The 19,661-nt window shown below is 37.3% G+C and overlaps 1 protein-coding gene across 7 annotated transcripts in view; it reads right to left on the reverse strand.

Annotated features, from left to right (window-relative positions):
- The window catches only part of LOC127657928 (sodium bicarbonate cotransporter 3-like), a 64,973-nt gene that overhangs the window by 20,640 nt on the left and 24,672 nt on the right, over positions 1-19,661 (reverse strand). For 3 of the 7 annotated variants that reach the window (XR_007972337.1, XM_052146924.1, XM_052146922.1), the window contains exons 3-8: positions 15,274-15,414; positions 15,020-15,158; positions 14,061-14,221; positions 13,779-13,967; positions 12,046-12,471; positions 8,039-8,154 (exon numbers count right to left, since the gene is read on the reverse strand). Coding sequence is in view for 6 of the 7 variants with exons in the window: in XM_052146924.1 (XP_052002884.1) it covers positions 8,039-8,154; positions 12,046-12,471; positions 13,779-13,967; positions 14,061-14,221; positions 15,020-15,158; positions 15,274-15,414 (1,172 nt within the window). In the remaining variant the exon portion in view is untranslated. The remainder of the gene's footprint in view (positions 1-8,038; positions 8,155-12,045; positions 12,472-13,778; positions 13,968-14,060; positions 14,222-15,019; positions 15,159-15,273; positions 15,415-19,661) is intronic. The other 4 variants (XM_052146927.1, XM_052146923.1, XM_052146926.1 and 1 more) reach the window with 2 other exon arrangements.

Genomic DNA, 19,661 nt, shown 5'->3' on the forward strand with positions numbered 1-19,661 from the left:
ACTGGATCACAAAAAGAAAATAGATTAGGCAGAATGTTAGCCTCAGTCACCATTCACTTTCATTGCAACCTTTTGCCATACAATGAAATCAAATGGTGACTGAAGCTAACGCTGTGCTTTTGTGTTTAACGAAAGAGTTTGGAACAACACAAGGTGAGTAAATGATGGTATAATTTTGCTTTTTGGGTGAACTGTCCCTTTAAGCCAGTATTACATGACAGCACTCCACATAGAGTGAGTAAATAAACATATACAGATAGAGTATATTACAACATACACAAATATAAAACATGAGCCACAGTCCTGCAGGATATTTTAAACGAAAAAAGAAACCATAATGGCACAAAAAGCTAATGAACCACTGACACATGAGAGTGCAGCAATGTTTCACAAACCACAGGACAGTGGAATAAAGACCAGTTCAATCTGGAGAAAATATTTTCCCTCTTGCTGAGTCACGTTTTGCTAACCTGGATCTGCACTCATGGGAACATGTCACTTAACGCCTAACAAAATAGGACATCATATCAAGTTCAGTATCATTTGCACAATCAAAATAAACTATCAAATTATCCCAGGTACTCTTAACACGAGTTCATTATACATCTTCTTTTAGAACAATGCATGTGATTGCACTAATCTAAAAGAAAACAGGTGGAGAATGTGTTTAAATACAATACAGGGTGGGGAGTAGTTTGATCAGCGATCAGTTTGTTTTGAAACAAAGCTGTTAGAAAGAAAGATGTGATCATGAGAATGTGTTACTAATACTGCACTATGCAACCGCAATTGGAGCCCACAGACAATTGGTCACAAGTTCAATGAAGGGTTTCCCCTCTACGTTCATTTCGTAGTCCAGGAAGATCATTATTTTACAACAAATGTGGAGGTCTACATAAAGGCTTGAGGCAAAATTAATTAAAAAAAAAAAAAAAAAAACAACAACATTTTTGTTCTTAGGGGGAATTTTTATTTTTTTTTATAGTTTTTAGGATTAGTGATTGAAGGGCAAATCAACCAGCTAATATTTCGTCATTTTGTGTACAATAGTTTGTTGTCAAAGAATAGTATTACATAACCAAATCTGCACTATATCAGTTAAAGGCCACCCTACTCACCAATTGAAAACCTAATTTCTGTGGACCTCTGGGCAACCCACAAAAAAAACAAAACATTTCAGGACATTCCATAAGGACTCTGCACAGCAGGGGTTCTCATCCCTGCTGCTGGAGGGTAACCTTCTCACACTGTGATCCTCCAGGAACAGGGTTGAGAACCACTGCTGTAGAGACATGACTAAGGAATGGGCACTGCACAAACTTAGTCAGAAATACAACAAAGTTCAGCTAAAGGGCTCTAATTTCGTGTGTGCAACGACCATGCGCTACGCCTTATATGATTTTTGGTGAGTGCGCCATTTCTATTAGCAATTTTCATGCCAGCACAAAGCACAAGTGGGCATGGGTGGGAGTGTTTGACCACAAACTATGGGTGTATTGTATGGCAATGAAGTGAAAAGTGATTTTGAAAAGTGAAGTGATTTTCCTGAAAAATACTGTAGATCATTGCATTGCATTTGCAGTATGGAAATTCCACCAGAAGGTGGTAATAAATGTCATGGTTTATTGACATTCATAAAGGATGCAGTTAATGCACAAAAGAACATAAGTTTTTTATTCTTCTAAATCATTGCATACAGTCCACTGTCACTACCAACTTCTAATGAATGTGCTGTCTTTGTTTATATCACTGATCACTTGTGTTTTACAAGAAATAACATATATAATATGATGCAGATGGTTCAATAACCGGAGAAGAACCTCAGTTGTGCACACGATTTCGCCAAACCCACTTACACTTAAGCGCATGCTTGCACGAAAATACCAAAACTTCATAGCCACGCCCACTGACTCTGCGCACATTTCTTATGGCATAGCACTTAGAGCTAACGCTCTTAAATAGGGCCCAAAATCTGAAACATCTCCCGTTTTCATAAGTTCACAAGACACTGCATTCAAACATCAATTCTAACCAAAGAAAGTCATACAGTACAACAATCAAAAACACTGTTAACCACTTCAGTAGACAACACATTAGGTCAAACACATCACAGCGAGGACATAAATCACAAACACAATCTCATGAGGCACTCAATGACAACATTGACACATGAAAATGACTGAGTATAGACTTACAGCAGGTCTCCTGCTGCCCCCTCGTAGAGCGCCGCAACTACAGTGAAAAAAGGGACGGCAGTCCTGATACCAACCAGACAGACACAGAGTGTCACAACAGTGTTTTGAATAGATCGGCCATCTCGGATTTCAATACTGGATTTGTATACAGCTGGTTTATGTGTTATGAAAAGCCTTTTAATTTTAGAACAATCTCAGACCAATGATCAAAAAGATTTTCACTTGATCAGCTGAGATAATTAAAGCAAAAATTTCAAGAACACACATTAAAGTAAACATGAATTCATAATCTTATTTACTTTATGAATTAATTATCTTACTTTGCATGATTCATTTGTGCTAGTTATTCTAAATAAATGTTTATCTTTTAAGTTTTTAATCAAAATAATTTAACTTGCTCCGCCTCTGAAATGATTTTGCTTTATGGCTGGCTTTACAATTCCCTCTTAATCTTTTGAAATCCTCCCATCCAACCTCCTGGCTCCCATCCAACAACGCCCACTTTCCACAATTCAAATCAATTACTGATGGATCCATTTTGGATCAAGTTTTTCTTGTTGAACATCCTGTTTTACATAAATGTGTTAAGGAAGTAAAGTGTCAATTATCTTGACGTTAAAGTGCCAGTTGTAGGCAAAATTTATTGTAGGCAAATGAATTATTATTATACTTTAATAAAAAATAATAATTTTTGGAGTTTGGCAGCTACTAGTTGTCATCCATTTTTGTATTTGACTCCTGTTCTGTTCAATGGAAGAAAGATATTCATAAGGGTTTGGAATGACATGAGACCGAGTACAAGATAGAATTACATTTTTTTGGGGTGAACTATCCCTTTAAAGATGATCAAATAAATACTCTTAAAAAGGTAAGGAAAGCAGGAACTAACCTGGTAGAGTTTGTATAGCTTATCACTGGAAAAACCACTTTAATCAGCGTTCCATGGAGTAATACACAGTGATAATAAAGCTTTTATTGGATACACAAATGACATGACAATGAGGACTCAAAGCTCTTCATGTAAACAGGTACTCTACCAAATGTTTCCACCAACTGCAAACAAATTAGTAGGGCCGGGTCTAATATCAGAGGTTTTCATTCAGTTGAAATGATACCTAACAAAATGATTAAAAAAGGATAACCCTGACTAACCACAGCAGTGCTCAATAGTAAGGATGGCCCAGGTCCAATGTAAAATAGTTTTGCAACAGTTGACAAAAACATCCCTATCATGCCAGTGTTTGGCTGTGATTAATTATAAAATTTGTTGATGTTGAACATGTGATTATATGCCTTGCTAACTAAAACATTTGGTTTTCTATGAAGTACTGAACATTGTTGTTGTAAATTCTACTGATATAAACTGGTCACCAAGGTAAATTCATCTAGTTGAGGTTAAAATAGATGAGGATAGAAACTAGAGGTCGACTGATATATCGGTTTTGCTGATTAATCAGCACCAATAGCAATCGGTTATCTGCAAAAATCCACATTCCAATTCCGATAATTTTCCCCCATTGTGTCCGGTGCTGGAGCAGTTGGGAAGGGTGCACTGTCATTATACAGTATGAGAGCGGCCTCTAGAGGCGAAATAAAAACTATCACTGATGCCTCGTGGCGGTTGTTTTGACACGTGAGACTGCAGGTTGAATGCAGCGGAACACAGGACGGAGCTGAACAATGAAGATTTAAAACAAATGTTCAAATAAAATGTTTTACCATCTATTCGCATTAGTTTATATCCAGTTACGTGTATGCTTTAGCCATTTAAGTTGTATATTTAAATGAGATTTGAGAAAATCTTCATGCAGTCAAGAGAAACGTATAAACTAATCAGAATCGCATCTGATTTTAATAAATGTTTTATCCTCACAGTAATACATATTTTTGTCATTTTGATTAGATAATCAAGTGTGTGTGTGTGAGAGACGTGTTTCTTTGAGAATTTAAATGAGCGTAACAGCGCAAAATATAAACAAAACTATACAAGCGTTAAAAAAAAGCATAAGACATTCCAATTCACTAGTTTGCCTTAGTTTCACATTAAAGACCCCTCACCAGAAGTGAAGTAATCAACCACTTGAAGGTGTGCCCCAGGTGAAAAAGACGTACAATTAAGTGTATTAAAAATGCATTACATTATATTTGTATTGTACTAAAAACATATTTAAGTACATTTTTAATACACTTAATTGTACGTCTTTTTCACCTGGGGCAATAGCTCTGTGAATCACAAAAGGCTGTGTTTAATAAGTAAATATATAGTATGCGCAGCACCAGTGCGTTATTGAATGGTGCTGCTCTGTTTACACACACACACACGCACGCACGCACACACACACGCCTACAAACAGAAACATACAGGACTTCCTGGTTTAGAAAAGTGTGAGGGTTTAAAAAGTGCACTACTTAATATATTACTGTTGCATTTAAAATTACTATTAAAAGTCAATAATAATAATATTAATAACTATTTATTATTATTATTATTATTATTATTAGTCATCATTAGTATTTGTTTACAATTTATAACAATATTTAAATTGAATGGGTTCCAATAAATAACTGTGTGAAAGAAAAGTGGACTGATGTCTTACAACTAAATTGAACAGATGCAGATGTCCAGATGCAAGTGGAAACATTTTTGGAAAAATCAAAAATAAAACAAAACACTGGTTTCTTTTCTACTGAAGACTTGAAGACTGGAATTACAGTTAATTTTGCGGCTACATTATTCAGTATACTAGTTAATAATAAAGTGTTTCTTAATAAGCAATATATTTATATTGAAATGTGTAGTTAGAGGTTTGTGTTTCTTTACATATTAAAGAGTACTCCCAATTAGTTCCACACAATAATGTAACGATATTCGAAACTGATTATGCAAAACAACAACACTGGTATCGGATCGGTATCAGGCGACACTGAGATTTCCGATATTGGAATCGGAAGAGAAAAAGTGGTATCGGTGCATCCCTAATTTAAATGTTGTTTTTTCATTCAGTATCAATTAAACAAAATGATCTGCCAATTAATTGGTTATCGGCTTGACTTCCCAACTTAGTTATCGTATCAGCAAAATCCTGTAACGGTCGACCTCTAATAGAAATTGCAAGAGAGACTTATTCTATTTAGAATGGGTTGAAAAAAAAATCAGTACTGCTTTGCATTATATGCTATTGTTTTCCAGCAAAGTGTGATCATAAATGTATAGCTGTAATGGAGTCATTTTAAAGCTGTATAATTTCCTACAGCTATTGCAAATATAAAAATCTTGTTATATTTTGTTACATTTATATTTATAAAAAAAAATAATAATAATTTTTGGGATGATATATACATTTTATTAATGTTTTAATATGTGCCAAAAAGTATATTAAATTGTAATTAATATGTTATATACACACACACATATGTGTATATTTTTTATTTTGTTTTGTATATTCCAGTGAATATGTTGGAAATTCTGAGCTAAATAATCCAGCAGAAAAGAAATCCTCACTCATGAGCCCTGCATAGGGTTGCAACAGTATGAGATTATCGATACAATCATAGTCTCAGAAAATATCACGGTTTCACAGTATCATGGTATATGGTATTAAACAATTATTATTATCAGTTACAATGACCCTTAAAAGGACTGAAAACAGAAGGGTTTTTTTTTGTTGAACAAACGCTTTATTATAATTGAAACTTTTTTTATTGAAGTATGTGTAAAAAAATTGAAAATAGAATAAATAAGAAAGCTAACAGTATTATAATAATAAACCAAATTATAAACATGATAAACAAAATTTCATGTAACTATAACATGTTATATAACTAAAGCATGTTAGTTTACATGTTAGCATAGCATGTTAAATTAAATACTAAATGAAAAATAACGTCAGCTGTGTGAGTTTTAAAGTAATGTTGTATGATTATACAGACTGCTCCTGTCTGTACCTTTAACTCAGTGGTTCTCAACTGGTTTTGCTTCAGGACGCAGATTTTTCGTTGGAAATCAAGTGGCGACCCACCCTAGTAAAAACGTAACCTGTATTTAATGTATCCTGGGTCGCATTTCCTTTATGTTGTATAGTTTTGTCCAGGGTTTTCAAGTACAAGGACATCAACAAAATCAACAGGAGGTTTTCTCTCCTCCCTTTTAAAAACTGAAGAGCATATTTACTTATATGAGCACATTATTATCCTGTTTGTTTCCCAATTTCAAACATAATTCAAACAGAACATACACTACCTGTCAAAAGTTTTGTAACACTTTACTGAAATGTTTCTCATGATCTTAAAAATCTTTTGATCTGAAATGTTTGAAATTAGTTTTGTAGACAAAAATATAATTATGCCACCATATTAATTTATTGAAATAAAAAAAATGTTTTTTTGAAATTGATGACTTGGACCAAATAACAAAAAAAGCAGCCACCAAGTACCCAACATAGATGGGAACTCCTTCAATACTGTTTAAAAAGCATCCCAGGGTGATACCTCAAGATGTCTGTTGAGAAAATGTCCAAAAAAGTGTGGCCACTTACAGCGCATCCGGAAAGTATTCACAGCGCTTCACTTTTTCCACATTTTGTTATGTTACAGCCTTAATCCAATCAAGTTGTAGAAACATCTCAAGGATGATCAGTGGAAACAGGATGCACCTGAGCTCAATTTTCAGTGTTATGGCAAAGGCTGTGAATATGTGATTTTTTTCATTTTTTATTTCACTTCTTTCACGTTGTCATTATGGAGTATTGTTTGTAGAATTTTGAGGAAAATAATTAATTTAATCAATTTTGGAATAAGGCTGTAACATAACAAAATGTAGAAAAAGTGAAGCACTGTGAATACTTTCCTGATGCGCAGTACATGCTAAAATCTAACATTATAAACTATATAGTTTATTTATTTTATAGTCTCAACATAATTCCCATATTTCCATTTCTATTATTCCATAGTTGTGAAGACTTTACCATTATTCTAAAACGTGAAAAAGTAAGTGCCCATAAACTTAAATGGTAGTGTACATATTACACAGAAGGAAAGGCTCCTCATTACCATGGTTAGGTTAGTGTAGCTAGTCTTGAATAATAGTAATACATTACAGTATTTACGAAAAAAATAAATACTATCTGAAACAAATCTTGAAACTTTAACTCATTTAAAGTTTCAATGTGTTGAAAGTTTTTACTCATGTCACAAATTTGTGAAGGTGATGTTTAATGGAAAAAAATAATAATTACTGCATAGCACAGTGTTGCTCTTTTCCTCCTCAGTGCTGTTTGGCATGTCGGGTCTACCTATTGTTTGAGAGGATCGTCTTGACTTCCTCCGTAACACTTTATAATAGAAAAGTCTTAATTAAATTGATCACATCAGATTTGAGGTCTGCGCTCCGCATTATCAAGGGAAGCCCGGCTGTTGCACGAGTCAGAGAGCAGAGCAGATCATTAGCGTGAGCTTGTTCCGTTCCGAAATGTCTTCAATGGGAGAACTATGGCATTGTTCCTTCCCTGCTGTCCGCAACCCAGTCTGAATAGACCTGCGACCCACCAGTTGAGAAACACTGCTTTAACTCACACACACACACACACACATCAGACCCCCTTGCCTCGCTTCTCTCTGACATTATCTCCGCTGCATGTGTGTGTGTGTGTGGGGCAAGTTGACGAGTCTGACAGGCAAACGAGGATGCAAGGACACGCACAGGTGAGATTCTCTGTCCGGTTGCATTTAACCATCAATTTTAATATTGTGGTATACCGTGAAACAGGTATACCGCTGCAACCCTAGCATAGCACAGTGTTACAACTGGTCCTGTATGAGTCGGATGCACTACGGAGAAACCTAACCTTGCTGAAGTCCACAGTGCTGTTTTCCCTGCTGCCCCCGGCCACGTTCATACGGCTCTCACTGGGTTTACTGTTCTCCAAGTTCCCTGGGGCTGACTGGGGTGATGCGAGGAGGCCTGGTGGGACAAGAAAACAGGAAAGAGGTGGAGGTGGACACTGGTTAGGTATGCTGCTGTGACTCAAAGCTTTAATATGCTGGGAAGGTTAAGTTCACACTCATTGTGTGGTCTGGAGTGTAGACATGCAGAGAAGGTTGCAAGCTCTCTGGATAACATCACACTACAGTGTATACACTCATGGATGCTCTGGGCAGACTTTTAAAAATATTTAAAGTGATCTTTGAGATTTTCCTAACCAGAGAGTATGTCAGATAAAAACATTTCTAAATGGTTAGGTGTGTAATTTCTCTGTCACTGCACCAATCGGAATTGTAAAAATGTTTCTCAAACAACCCCACCTTCTATTGTTTGGACAAAAAAGATAGTCCTGCCCCAAACTCAAACTATTAGATGTTGTTGTGTCATGCTGGTCAGGATGCTCAAAAATTAACAGATCAATGTTTTGAGCACATCACTGAAAAAAAGTGATGTGCAACTCGTCAGCGAAATCAACCTGTTAAAGGCATCATTTTAGTTGATTTTGCATATTTAAGTTTGGTTAGGAAATGCTGAAAAAATAAATAAATCAAAAGATTACACACATCACATTTAAGAAATGACAGGATGTAGTTGTTGGATACAGTCCATTTGAGGAGAGCATTAACATTTTTAATAAGGCACACCAAGATAAAACATAAGAAACAGCTTTGTGATACTTTCTACATTGCACAACACAGCAATCAAATAACTGTACAGTCAGAGGCACCATAAAACTGTGTAAGCCTGGGATGACAGTTCGTGGAAGCAACTCTCCAGCTATCTGAACCCGCTGCTTGACGTCAAACAAACTTAAAAATAAAGGGAGCAAAAAGAGCCTCCTTCTATGGTCCTCCCTGTAAACACATGTAACAGAAAAATCTGTCATCATAATTGTTTAATGTCAGTGCCTCCTGGCTAGGGCCCAGCCAGCCACTGAGAACCATGTTTTGGGCAGCAACATGCCCAGCTGCAAAGTGCATTACAAGTATATAAATATAATATACAAGTATCTATTATAGTAATAGAGTTGGGGTACTCGAGTTTGGACTCAGACTCAAGTCCGAGTCATGAGTCCTAATTTAATGGACTTGGACTTGTCAAGGAACACATCTCTGTCTGCATGCAGCTGTATTAGCCCCTTAAGTCGTAGACATAGCCAGAGTTGTTTCACTGTGTTTAAGCAAACGCGCGACGCACACACACACACACACACACACACACACACACACACACACACGCACGTGCACACGCACGTGCACACACACGTGCACAGGCACACTCAAGGAGGCGGTGGGAACTGGCTGAACAGTCAACATAAAAGTTTAATAATATAAATGAACTTAAAACAAAAAAACATATGAACACAGACACACATGCACGTCTCTCTCTCTCTCTCTCTCTCTCTCTCACACTCAAACTGGTGCATCCGGCTCCCCTTTATCTCGCTCTCCCGCTGATCAGCTGATTCAGCGCCGGCCATGCACAATCACGGCACGGCCACGCTCTCCTCCTCATCACACATTACAACAGAATCAGTATCCCGTATATCAGAGGTGGGGAACCTTTTTCTTATAAAAGGCCCATTCAAGTATTTACAAAATTAATTGAGGGCCATACAGTTGTTTGCAATTTCTGATTGTGGGTTAAAATTAACGCATGCATTCATGTACTGGCTCACGCACCAAGAAATATTTTTCCTAAAAAGATCTCTCTATTGTACAATATTTTGGTTATTTTTGAAAAATAATTTGTAATCATTATTTATTTTATAAGGACATTATTTGCTTTTTAAATTTTCACAAAAGGTCTCGAGAGCCAGATAAAATGGTCTCGTAGGCCGTATATGGCCCTAAGGCCGGACATTCCCCACCCATAAATGAATTTGTAAAGACAACTCCACAAAGATTTTACTCTACTAGTGTTTTAAAAAGTACCGGAACTTTTGTACAATGTTGATACTAAAATGTTAACAAATGTAACAATATCAGTCTTCCTACAGTATCGGTAATAAAAGTACTGATGAAATTCAGTAATCAAGTACAATATAACTTAAAGGCCTCTGATCTTGAATGCAGCATGCATATATGTGCACATCAGTCAAATGCCCATCTTTGCGAGGCATTATTATAAACACACAGTCATGTCTGTGTAAATGTAAACAGGAACTAAAACATAACAAAAAATCAATGTGTAAAAATATCAGATAATGCCACATATTGTAAATTAAGTCTTATAGACCTGTTGTTGTCTATTATGTCCATAACATAAAGCAACATTGACAACTCTGCTCTTAATTTATTTAGCTGTACTTGAAGCAATGTTACGTAAATACTAGTGTTATATGCCACTGTTTTAATTTAATTTGTACATTTAAATATTCATATTAAACTTTAATAAACAAAGGAGTATTCAAGCTTAGTTGGATAGTGCCGTGATGATAAAATTGGCATTGAACATCATAACATTTTATTGTATGGACATCTTTAAGACATGCCACTGACACACAGAAGGACAGGATAGCCAGACCAAGCATGCACGCTGTACACTCTGCCAGCATGAACGCAGTAATGTAAAACATGAACTAGCAGTAACTCTGTGACATCACCCACTCCCATTTCAAAAGGCTCTGTTTACACTTCTGGAATGTACAATCCAAGTGGCAGTTGATCTAAACTGTCAAGGGAATTTTCTGCTCTTTAGCATGACATCATTTATAGCACCCCTTGAGGTACTTCCACCCTTGATGATAGTGTGCTTAAATGGAGGCAGTTGGTTTTATAAATCTGTTTCCATTGTCTTACGCCCCCCAAAACTAGAGCGGAAACACAGGACTTCATGATGTCCTTTGCAACAGACCTTAAACAATTATTTGGCTACTGAAACCCAGAGTGTGTGATCACTAACAGTATTGTTAGTGAAAAATTATCCCACTAGTTTTCACTAGTCTGCAAAACCTCCTAACCTACTAGATCATTTTACAAAATCAAATGAGCATTAGGACACTCTTAATATCTCAAGCACAGTCTGAGCAAGGCAGGTGCTGTTAATGGGTGTTCTGTGCACATGCGTGTCTTTGCGAGGAAAGATAAAACAGCAACGACTACAAAGGTCTCACATGGAAAGAAAAGCTCTCTTTAACCCATTTGATTGATTGATCATGGTAAACTCAAGAAAAATATCTGGGGACAAAGTGTGACAATAGACGACCCAAAGTACAGGGTGACATTCAAATACAGTACAGGGTGACAAAGGACAGGGTGTGACTCAGACAGGTTTGAGGTAAAAGGAGAGAGAGAGAGAGAGAGAGAGAGAGAATGTGAGATAGCATTGGGGTTAACACATTGCAAGTATTTTACTTCATCAGATTTCACTCTTTATTTTCTCTAAATAACACTAGTTCAAACATGTCACATGTCTTGATTTTTCTATTTCTATGAAGGAATATTTCAGGTTAAATACAAGATAAGCTCTGTCATTCGAATCTGGCATGCTTACGATTACTGTACCACAGAAATAATTTCAACTTGACTCAGTTTGTTAATACAAATAAATGAATCCATAGGCAGCTATGCACAATGGAAATCTATAGGATAAACTTTACACATTTCCAATCATAAATTCGCATGACTATACCTATGTTTTTGCAAAAATGATTTGTATGTGGCTTATTTTAGGTATCGAGGCAGTTTCCTGGTGAACTAAATGCTAGAGACGCTACATCAAATCTGGTTGGGATGCAATGTTGCGAGTTACTTTCTTAAAAATTTGTAAAATATTTCATGAGTTCCCCATCATTGTTGACATATATAGAGTGAGAGTTTGAGCAAATGCATTCATGCAGTTGACATGATAATGGGGCTGGATATTTGCCTGACTGAGGTAGGGACAGGAGCTGTGCCAGGCCGGCCGGGTGGGGCACCACCTTATCATCCTGATTGGCAGACGACCACGACTGTAGTTCCTCCTCCTCGGGTGGGAACACCATGACCACTGGAATGTCCTCTCTCCTACACCATGCCACAAGCAGCTCTGGCCCCTGCTGAGAGGGTCCTGGGGAGCAGGGAGGCGATGAAGAGTGGCGGGCAGCAGGGGGCGTGTTTTGGGGAGTGGCGGTTGGGGAGACGTTGGGGGAAGCTGAAGGGGTGGAGGTGGTGCTGGGGAGGAGGTGGTTGAGAATGGAGAAGGAACGGGAGCAGTGTGATTCTCTGGAGGGACAGCGCAAGTTTGTTGGTGAGGGGTTGGAGATGGAGGAGGTGCGTCTAAGGAGAGACAGAAGAGAGGCGGAGAGACCCTCCCCTGATGGGACCAGCACAGGAGGCGAAAAAGTAGGTTGAGAACGAGAAAGAGTATGAAGAGAGGAAAATAAAGTAAACAGACTGCAGATGGAATAAAATTACATCAATTAATAATATAAGAGCAAATAAGTTTAGATGAGAGAGCTGGGAGTGTTAGAATAAAGTGAGGAGGTGAGATGGCAGCAAGAACATGTATTAACTGCCAAAAACATGATCATCACACACACAATGGAGAGCTTCAATGATTTATTGATCATTGTAATAAATCATGATAGCTTATCGTTAGTTCTAAACCAGCTTTTATTTACTTCAGCCTCATTCCGTTTCACATCAGGTGTATCACACTAGAGTTTTTGGTGCAAACCCAAGTTCTTTTGATGTCAAAGTTCAGGTTATTTGGTTAGTGTGAAAGCAGTTTTTTTCCAGGTATACAGAGGCTGGAAAGTACGGGCATAGCAGTCATTTCAGCCCTCATTATATGAGATATTACACTCATTCGTCCCTTGGCAGCATTTAATAAAACAATGAACAATTGCTGCAGTATAGCAAACACAACTCTCCCCAAAGAAAGGAGGTCATTCAGCTGAAACATCATGACAAGGCAGGCTCCCTCAAGATATTATGCATGCCATAGTGGATGGAAACTTGCAATGATTCGTATTTTCTTTAGTCTAATTTGTAGAAATACGCTTTAATTTATTTTTTTATATTTTTATGGAATTTCAGCTAGAGGTAAATAGCTGTCGCTTGAGCTCAAAGTGGTACACCCGTTGATGAAGCAAACATTTCAGACCAAAATAAGACAATATAAATTGTCAAGATACGAAATCTGGGCAGGGGGGGGGGTTGAACTTGGGTTCTGAACAAGCTATTTAACCAAGTGTGAAGACATAACTCTGAAAAACTGATCAGCAACATACAATTATAACACTATCAAATTTGGCCTTCCTTAAGGAGATTATGGGGACAAAGTGCAGAAAGAAAATGCAACCAACACAGCACACAGTGACAGCCTGCAATAACAGCCAATGAAATGCATATTACAAGTGTTAAATGTTGGTTTTAGTGCTGAAAGAACATGACATGTGTACTCCCTGCTGGGTCTCAGGTTGGGCTCAATGTTGGTGACAGAAGCAAGAAACTTGTGTGCCCCTACATACCTTCATTAGTTTTTTGGTGGAAATGGAAGATCATGGATGAGTTGTGGTTTTAATGGAGTCAAATTCACCCATGCTCTTAGAGTAAATATTAATAAGAAAAAAAAATAAATAAATAAATAAATAAATCAAGGGCAACAAAAGCTCTCACCATTCTTCTCAAGCAAGTGCGGGTCTGAGTGTTTCTTGCCTATGTCGGCGAAGGAGCGTACGAGAGGTATGCGATTACTCAACTTCTTCTCATTCTGGTGGTGGTGCCTCTTCAGCATGGCCTCACGCACCTTCACCCTCAAACTCTCATCAAGCTGCCCCGAAGCCACCATGCTGTCTAATACCATGTCTGTGAAATTAAGAGATATATGTTCATGAGATATGAGGTGTTTCTAACAGCCAAATATGGGCAATGCTTCCAAGAAGAAAGTTCTAAGTTTACCTGCTATCTCCTCAATGGTGTTTGCTCTCATGTCCAGCATGACTGTTCCATTGAGAATGCAGCTCCGTAACTCAAATAAGCTGTGCAGGGACAATGTGGCAACGTAGGGTTTACTCCAGCGTTCTCCTCCATCCTCTACATCCTCTTCAAACTTCAACCACCTGCACAGAGTCGCATTTGAAGTTAAAGCTGAACAATTATTAAGACAAGAAGTTCAAGTAACTGTCGGGTTGTCAAAAGTTAGTGTTGATAGTTAATATAATGACTAGATAAGTGAACTTAGGAACTGATATCATACATTTACTAAAATTGACCTTGGCACCAGCTGGTTAAAAGTCATTGTACAAATGGCTAAGAAAAGTAAAGTTAGTTCTGAGGAAATGTCTAGCAGTATTTGTTTGTATATGCCATTTGGTTTGATCTATTGGTGCTGTATAAATGCAATACAATGCACACAAGCATTTAATTGTGCTATGTCCATATACATTAGGGCCATTGTAAGCAGTGTTTTTTTTAATGACCAAAGTCCATATCTATTAGAGACCAGGGTGGTAAAAGGTAAAAAATATATATGATATATTAGAATTAATGTTACACAAATGATATATACACAAAATTGCTGAAATTACATGACATTTTATTTATTTTACACCATTTTTCTCTATATTCTCGTTAAATTCAGAAGTGTGCATTATTCATGGCTGTTGGTAAATTTTGGAACTTATACACTTCTGTTGATAAGCCAAGCAGGTTTGTTATTGTCAGTAATCTCAAAATTACAAAATGTCAACCAATTAATTGGTTGGCCCAGATGGAATCTGTGCGCGCAAAACTCTGCAGATTTCCGCAAAATTGTGAAATCTTTCAATCATAAAATTTCTACACATTCCATTATGCATAAACCATTATGCAGTCCTGAGACTGTGCTTGGTTTGTGATTTCTGTAACGGTTTCCTCACCTGGCTGTCTCTTTCCACTCATACGCACGTCCATTACGGAAAGCGAGCTCGTCGAGCTCAGTGAAGAGGTCATGAGGAATGTGCTCCTCATCATCATCCTCAGTGCCGAGGATAAACTGGACCCTCTGTGAGGGAGTGTCTGCATCCAGACAGTCAGTTAAGATCGAATCAAGGTAATTACACAAAGCAAAACATAACCAAACAGAAAACAGGAAGTTACTAAAAATACTTTAATTCTAGAATGCTAGTCTTACCATACGTTGGTGATTCTCTGCCATCTTCTTGTTCGGATCTATCCTTTCTTTTCCGATGATGCTTGTGACCACGGTGCCGATGCCTCCGTCTGCTTTGTCTTCCTAAAGGTACGTGTACACCCACATAAACTGCCCTGTGACCTAAAATAACAAAGACTTCATAGTGATCCACATGTCCAGAACTGCATGTGAGAAAGGGGGCCTGATGAAGTCCAAATGGACAAATTGAGGAACAAAGTTAAAATTAGAGGTCGACCGATATATCGGTTTTGCCGATTAATCGGCACCGCTAACGATTTCTGGAACTATCAGTTATTGGTAAAAATCCACACCGATAATTTTCCCTCATTGTGTCCGGTGCTGGAGTGGCTGGGAAGGGTGCACTGTCATTATACAGTATGAGAACGGCCTCTAGATGCGAAATAAAAACTATCACTGATACTATCACTGAACTATCACCACAGCTTTGTGGTGGTCGTTTTGTCATGTGAGATGTTGAATGCAGCAGAACACTGCACGGAGCTGAACAATGCAGATTTAAAACGCCAACAACTAAAAGGTATGTATACAGTACATGTTGTCATATCATTATCAAGTAATTTCTTGAATAGATGCTGCATTAGTAAAGAACAGCAGTATGTTTGCAGACCAGGCTGAGAGGACGCTAACATTAAAGCTAACCTCATGCGGTTAGAACAATGTGACAAAAAACAACCCTACCCAAATGTTTAAATAAAATGTTTTACCATCTATTTGCATTAGTTTAGATCCAGTCAATTTTATGCTTTAGACATTTAAGTTTAAGTTAAATAAAAATATCTTCATGCAGTCAAGAGAAACATATAAACAAATCAGAAATGCATCTGATTTTAATTCATTTTTTATCCTCACAGTAATACATATTTTTGTCATTTTGATTAGAAAATCATCAAGTGATCTGTGTGTGTGTGTGACGAGATTCTTTGAGAATTTAAACGAGCGTAACGGTGCAAAAAAAATAAAAAGGAAAATACAAAAAAATACAATTCACTAGTTTGCCTTAGTTTCACATTAAAGACCCCTCACCAGAAGTGAAGTAATCAGCCACCTGAAGGCGTGCAATAGCTCTGTGAATCACAAAAGGCTGTGTTTAATAAGTAAATATATAGTATGCGCAGCACTAGCGCGTTATTGAATGGCGCTGCTCTGTTTACACACACTTGCGGCTATTTTTAGCCTTCACGCCTTGTACAATATTTGAGCGCTACTCGCGAACAACATCTCCGATGTAGATGCTCAATATTCGGTTCACATATAATATGCATTTAGAACGGCACCAGATGAGCAATTGAAGAAGTGAATGAAAATACTGTGAACTTGCCTACAAACAGACACTTACAGGACTTCCTGGAGAGTTTGGATGGAATGTCAAAATAAAAGCGTGAGGGTTTAAAAAGTGCACAACTTAAATATATTACTGTTGCATTAAAAATGAAAGCCAATAATAATGATAATATTAATAACTATTTATTATTATTGTCATCATTAGTATTTGTTTACAATTTATAACAATATTTAAATTGAATGGGTTCCAAAAATGAACTGTGTGAATGAAAAGTGGACTGATGTCTTACAACTAAATTGAACAAAAAAAGACATCTAAATCATTTAAAGTCCAGATACAAGTTGAAACATTTTTGAGAAAAAAAGAAGTAAGAAAAATCAAAAATAAAACACTGGTTTCTTTTCTACTGAAGACTTGAAGACTGGAATTACAGTTAATTTTGCTGCTACATTATTCAGTATACTAGTTAATAATAAAGTGTTTCTTAATAAGCAATATATTTATATTGAAATGTGTAGTTAGAGGTTTGTGTTTCTTTACATATTAAAGAGTACTCACAATTAGTTCCACACAATAATGTAACGATATTCGAAACGGATTAATCCAAAAAAAACAAAACACACTGGTATCGGATCGGTATCAGGCGATACTGAGATTTCCGTTATCTGAATCAGAAGAGAAAAAGTGGTATCGGTGCATCCCTACTTTAAATGTTGTTTTTTCATTCAGTATCAATGTTAAAAACTATCGGCCGATTAATCGGCTATAGGCTTGTCTTCCTAACTTATCGGTATTGGCAAAATCCTATATCGGTCGACCTCTAGTTAAAATACAACATTCAAACACAATTTTCTGGACCATCAAGCTGAATAATTCTTTGTCTGACATGTCTGACTCCAGAGCATGCATTTTCCTGACTTTCCAACATTTAAATGTTCACAAAAAAATGCAAGCTGTCTATAAACTACAAACAAATGCAGAATGTGCCACAAGATTTCATCTTTACCCAAAATCACAACGAAGAACTACAAACACTCTTCCTAAGAACAGGTTTGCATCTTATTAATGTAAGTATTTGTGTGCATGCAACTGAATCTTTCACACAAATAACTGATTACTACAATTTTTAAAAGGAAACCCCTCCAGTAAAAAACAAATTCACAAATGCTTTTTATGTTCCACTATATAGTATATCCTAAGTTTCTGCTTAGCAAGTCTCTTAAAACAATGAACAAACTGTGCAAGAAAGTTTAAAGGTAAGTTTCCCACCCATGCTTGAATTTCTGTGTTAATAACAGAAGGTTTAAGGTATCAAACCGATAAATGCGTCACAAGAATTACGTCAAAAGGGAAAGAAAACACAAAGCAATTTAATGCCAACTTCATTCAGTTGGCAGGGGAAGAGGAAGGGGTGCTCATAATTTGAGGGTGTGAGCACATGTGTGGTCTGATGAAACTTGCTGTGGCTACACATATAAATCACAAGGTTGTCTACGCAGAGAATGGATGAGAGGCTTAGACTTGTGTGCACTTTGTCAGCCTTGACAGCCCTTGAACAAATCTTGCACATACAGCCACTACGATTGTGCCACCAAACCTGCAAAGCTGCTTGCAAATCTGCTGCTGTAGTGTATTTCAAGTCCTCGAATATGTGTTAGAATTATTAAGAAAAACTAAATTAAATGAGTGTGCAATGTAATAATCTGACGTGGTGCAAGCAATAATGCGATGTGTTCCTTGACTGCTATCGGGTCCTTGAATAACGTATAATGTGTGGTGAAGGGCAGCCGGTGGAGTTTCTGGTGCCTCCCTAGAGAGTTGTTGCCCCACGCAGACTGCGTAATATGCGTATAGGGAGCACTAGTACAGATACTGACAGTTACTGAGTTTGGTTTATAATGTGCTTTCTGCAGCCAAGAACAGTGCAGATACAAAGCAACACATGCAACAATGTGCAATAAGGGAAGAGGGGTGGGGGTGGGTCAACCAATACTAAACCTTCCTCCCATATTATCTTGACACTCCCCTAAACACAGGCTACAAAACAACAGCCCTCTGCAGAACAGCATGATCTTGGTTCAGTCTAATTACAATAATCAACCGAGGCGCTCTTTTGAATGAAAAAATTATGTAGTGAACATCAAAGTGTTTTAATCTAAAATGACATGAATCACTGATCTATGCCAACTGTCGGTCACAATTAAATCTTATGAGCTTGGCAGAACGGTATAAAGACATCCAAAGAATCTTGCCTGAAGTTTATAACCGATTCTATGAAAAAAAGGGAAACAGGCTGTGTCTCATCTAATGTTCTGAATAATATGCACGCTGAGGGCTTCTTCCAGTTACGTCTGGAAAAATTTAGGCAGAAAGTGAAAACAAACAAAGCGAAAGAAGCACATAGTGTTTTGCATGAAGCAAGAGGGTGTGCAGGAACTCGAGGTATGACCTGAGAAAACCAAGTGTAATGAATTTGATCTCAAGCTGCAGTCTAATCCATTTTAATGCTATTAAAAGTAAGCAGGGGGTCAGAATGGTACACTGCAATGGAACGTTTTGACAAGTTCCCTCTTTAACTCATTACAATCACATCAAAATGATCTTAAACCCATAAAGTACTGTCATAGAAATTCTAAATACTGACCCAAGTAAACCTAACTCCCTAAATTACCTGACTAACCTGCTGGTCTCTTAGTTTCCGAGCCCACTGGTACCTTTTCTTCAGCACATTACAACTCTGTCCACTGAGGGGTTGGCAGCATCCTGCCCACAGACAATTCTCACTCAATCCGAGAATCATGTATTCGGTCACTACACACTAGCGAATTAACTATCTCATATCAAAACTTATGCTGCAGAATAATAAACTACCCTGACTCCAGTTTCTGCTTTGCTCATTTATAAATACATGGCTGGGAGTTCTGTCAGATGCAGCTGTGGAACTCACTCAAGAAAAGTTAAACACGTGTTTTTATAGATGATATTACTTGTTCTTGCCTGATACTTGTTTACTTTATTCTGAATGGATATAGGTTAGTTAAAATTAGCTAATCATTTTGGCAAG

The sequence above is a fragment of the Xyrauchen texanus genome, chromosome 17, assembly GCF_025860055.1.
Source record: "Xyrauchen texanus isolate HMW12.3.18 chromosome 17, RBS_HiC_50CHRs, whole genome shotgun sequence".
NCBI classification, from domain to species: domain Eukaryota; kingdom Metazoa; phylum Chordata; class Actinopteri; order Cypriniformes; family Catostomidae; genus Xyrauchen; species Xyrauchen texanus.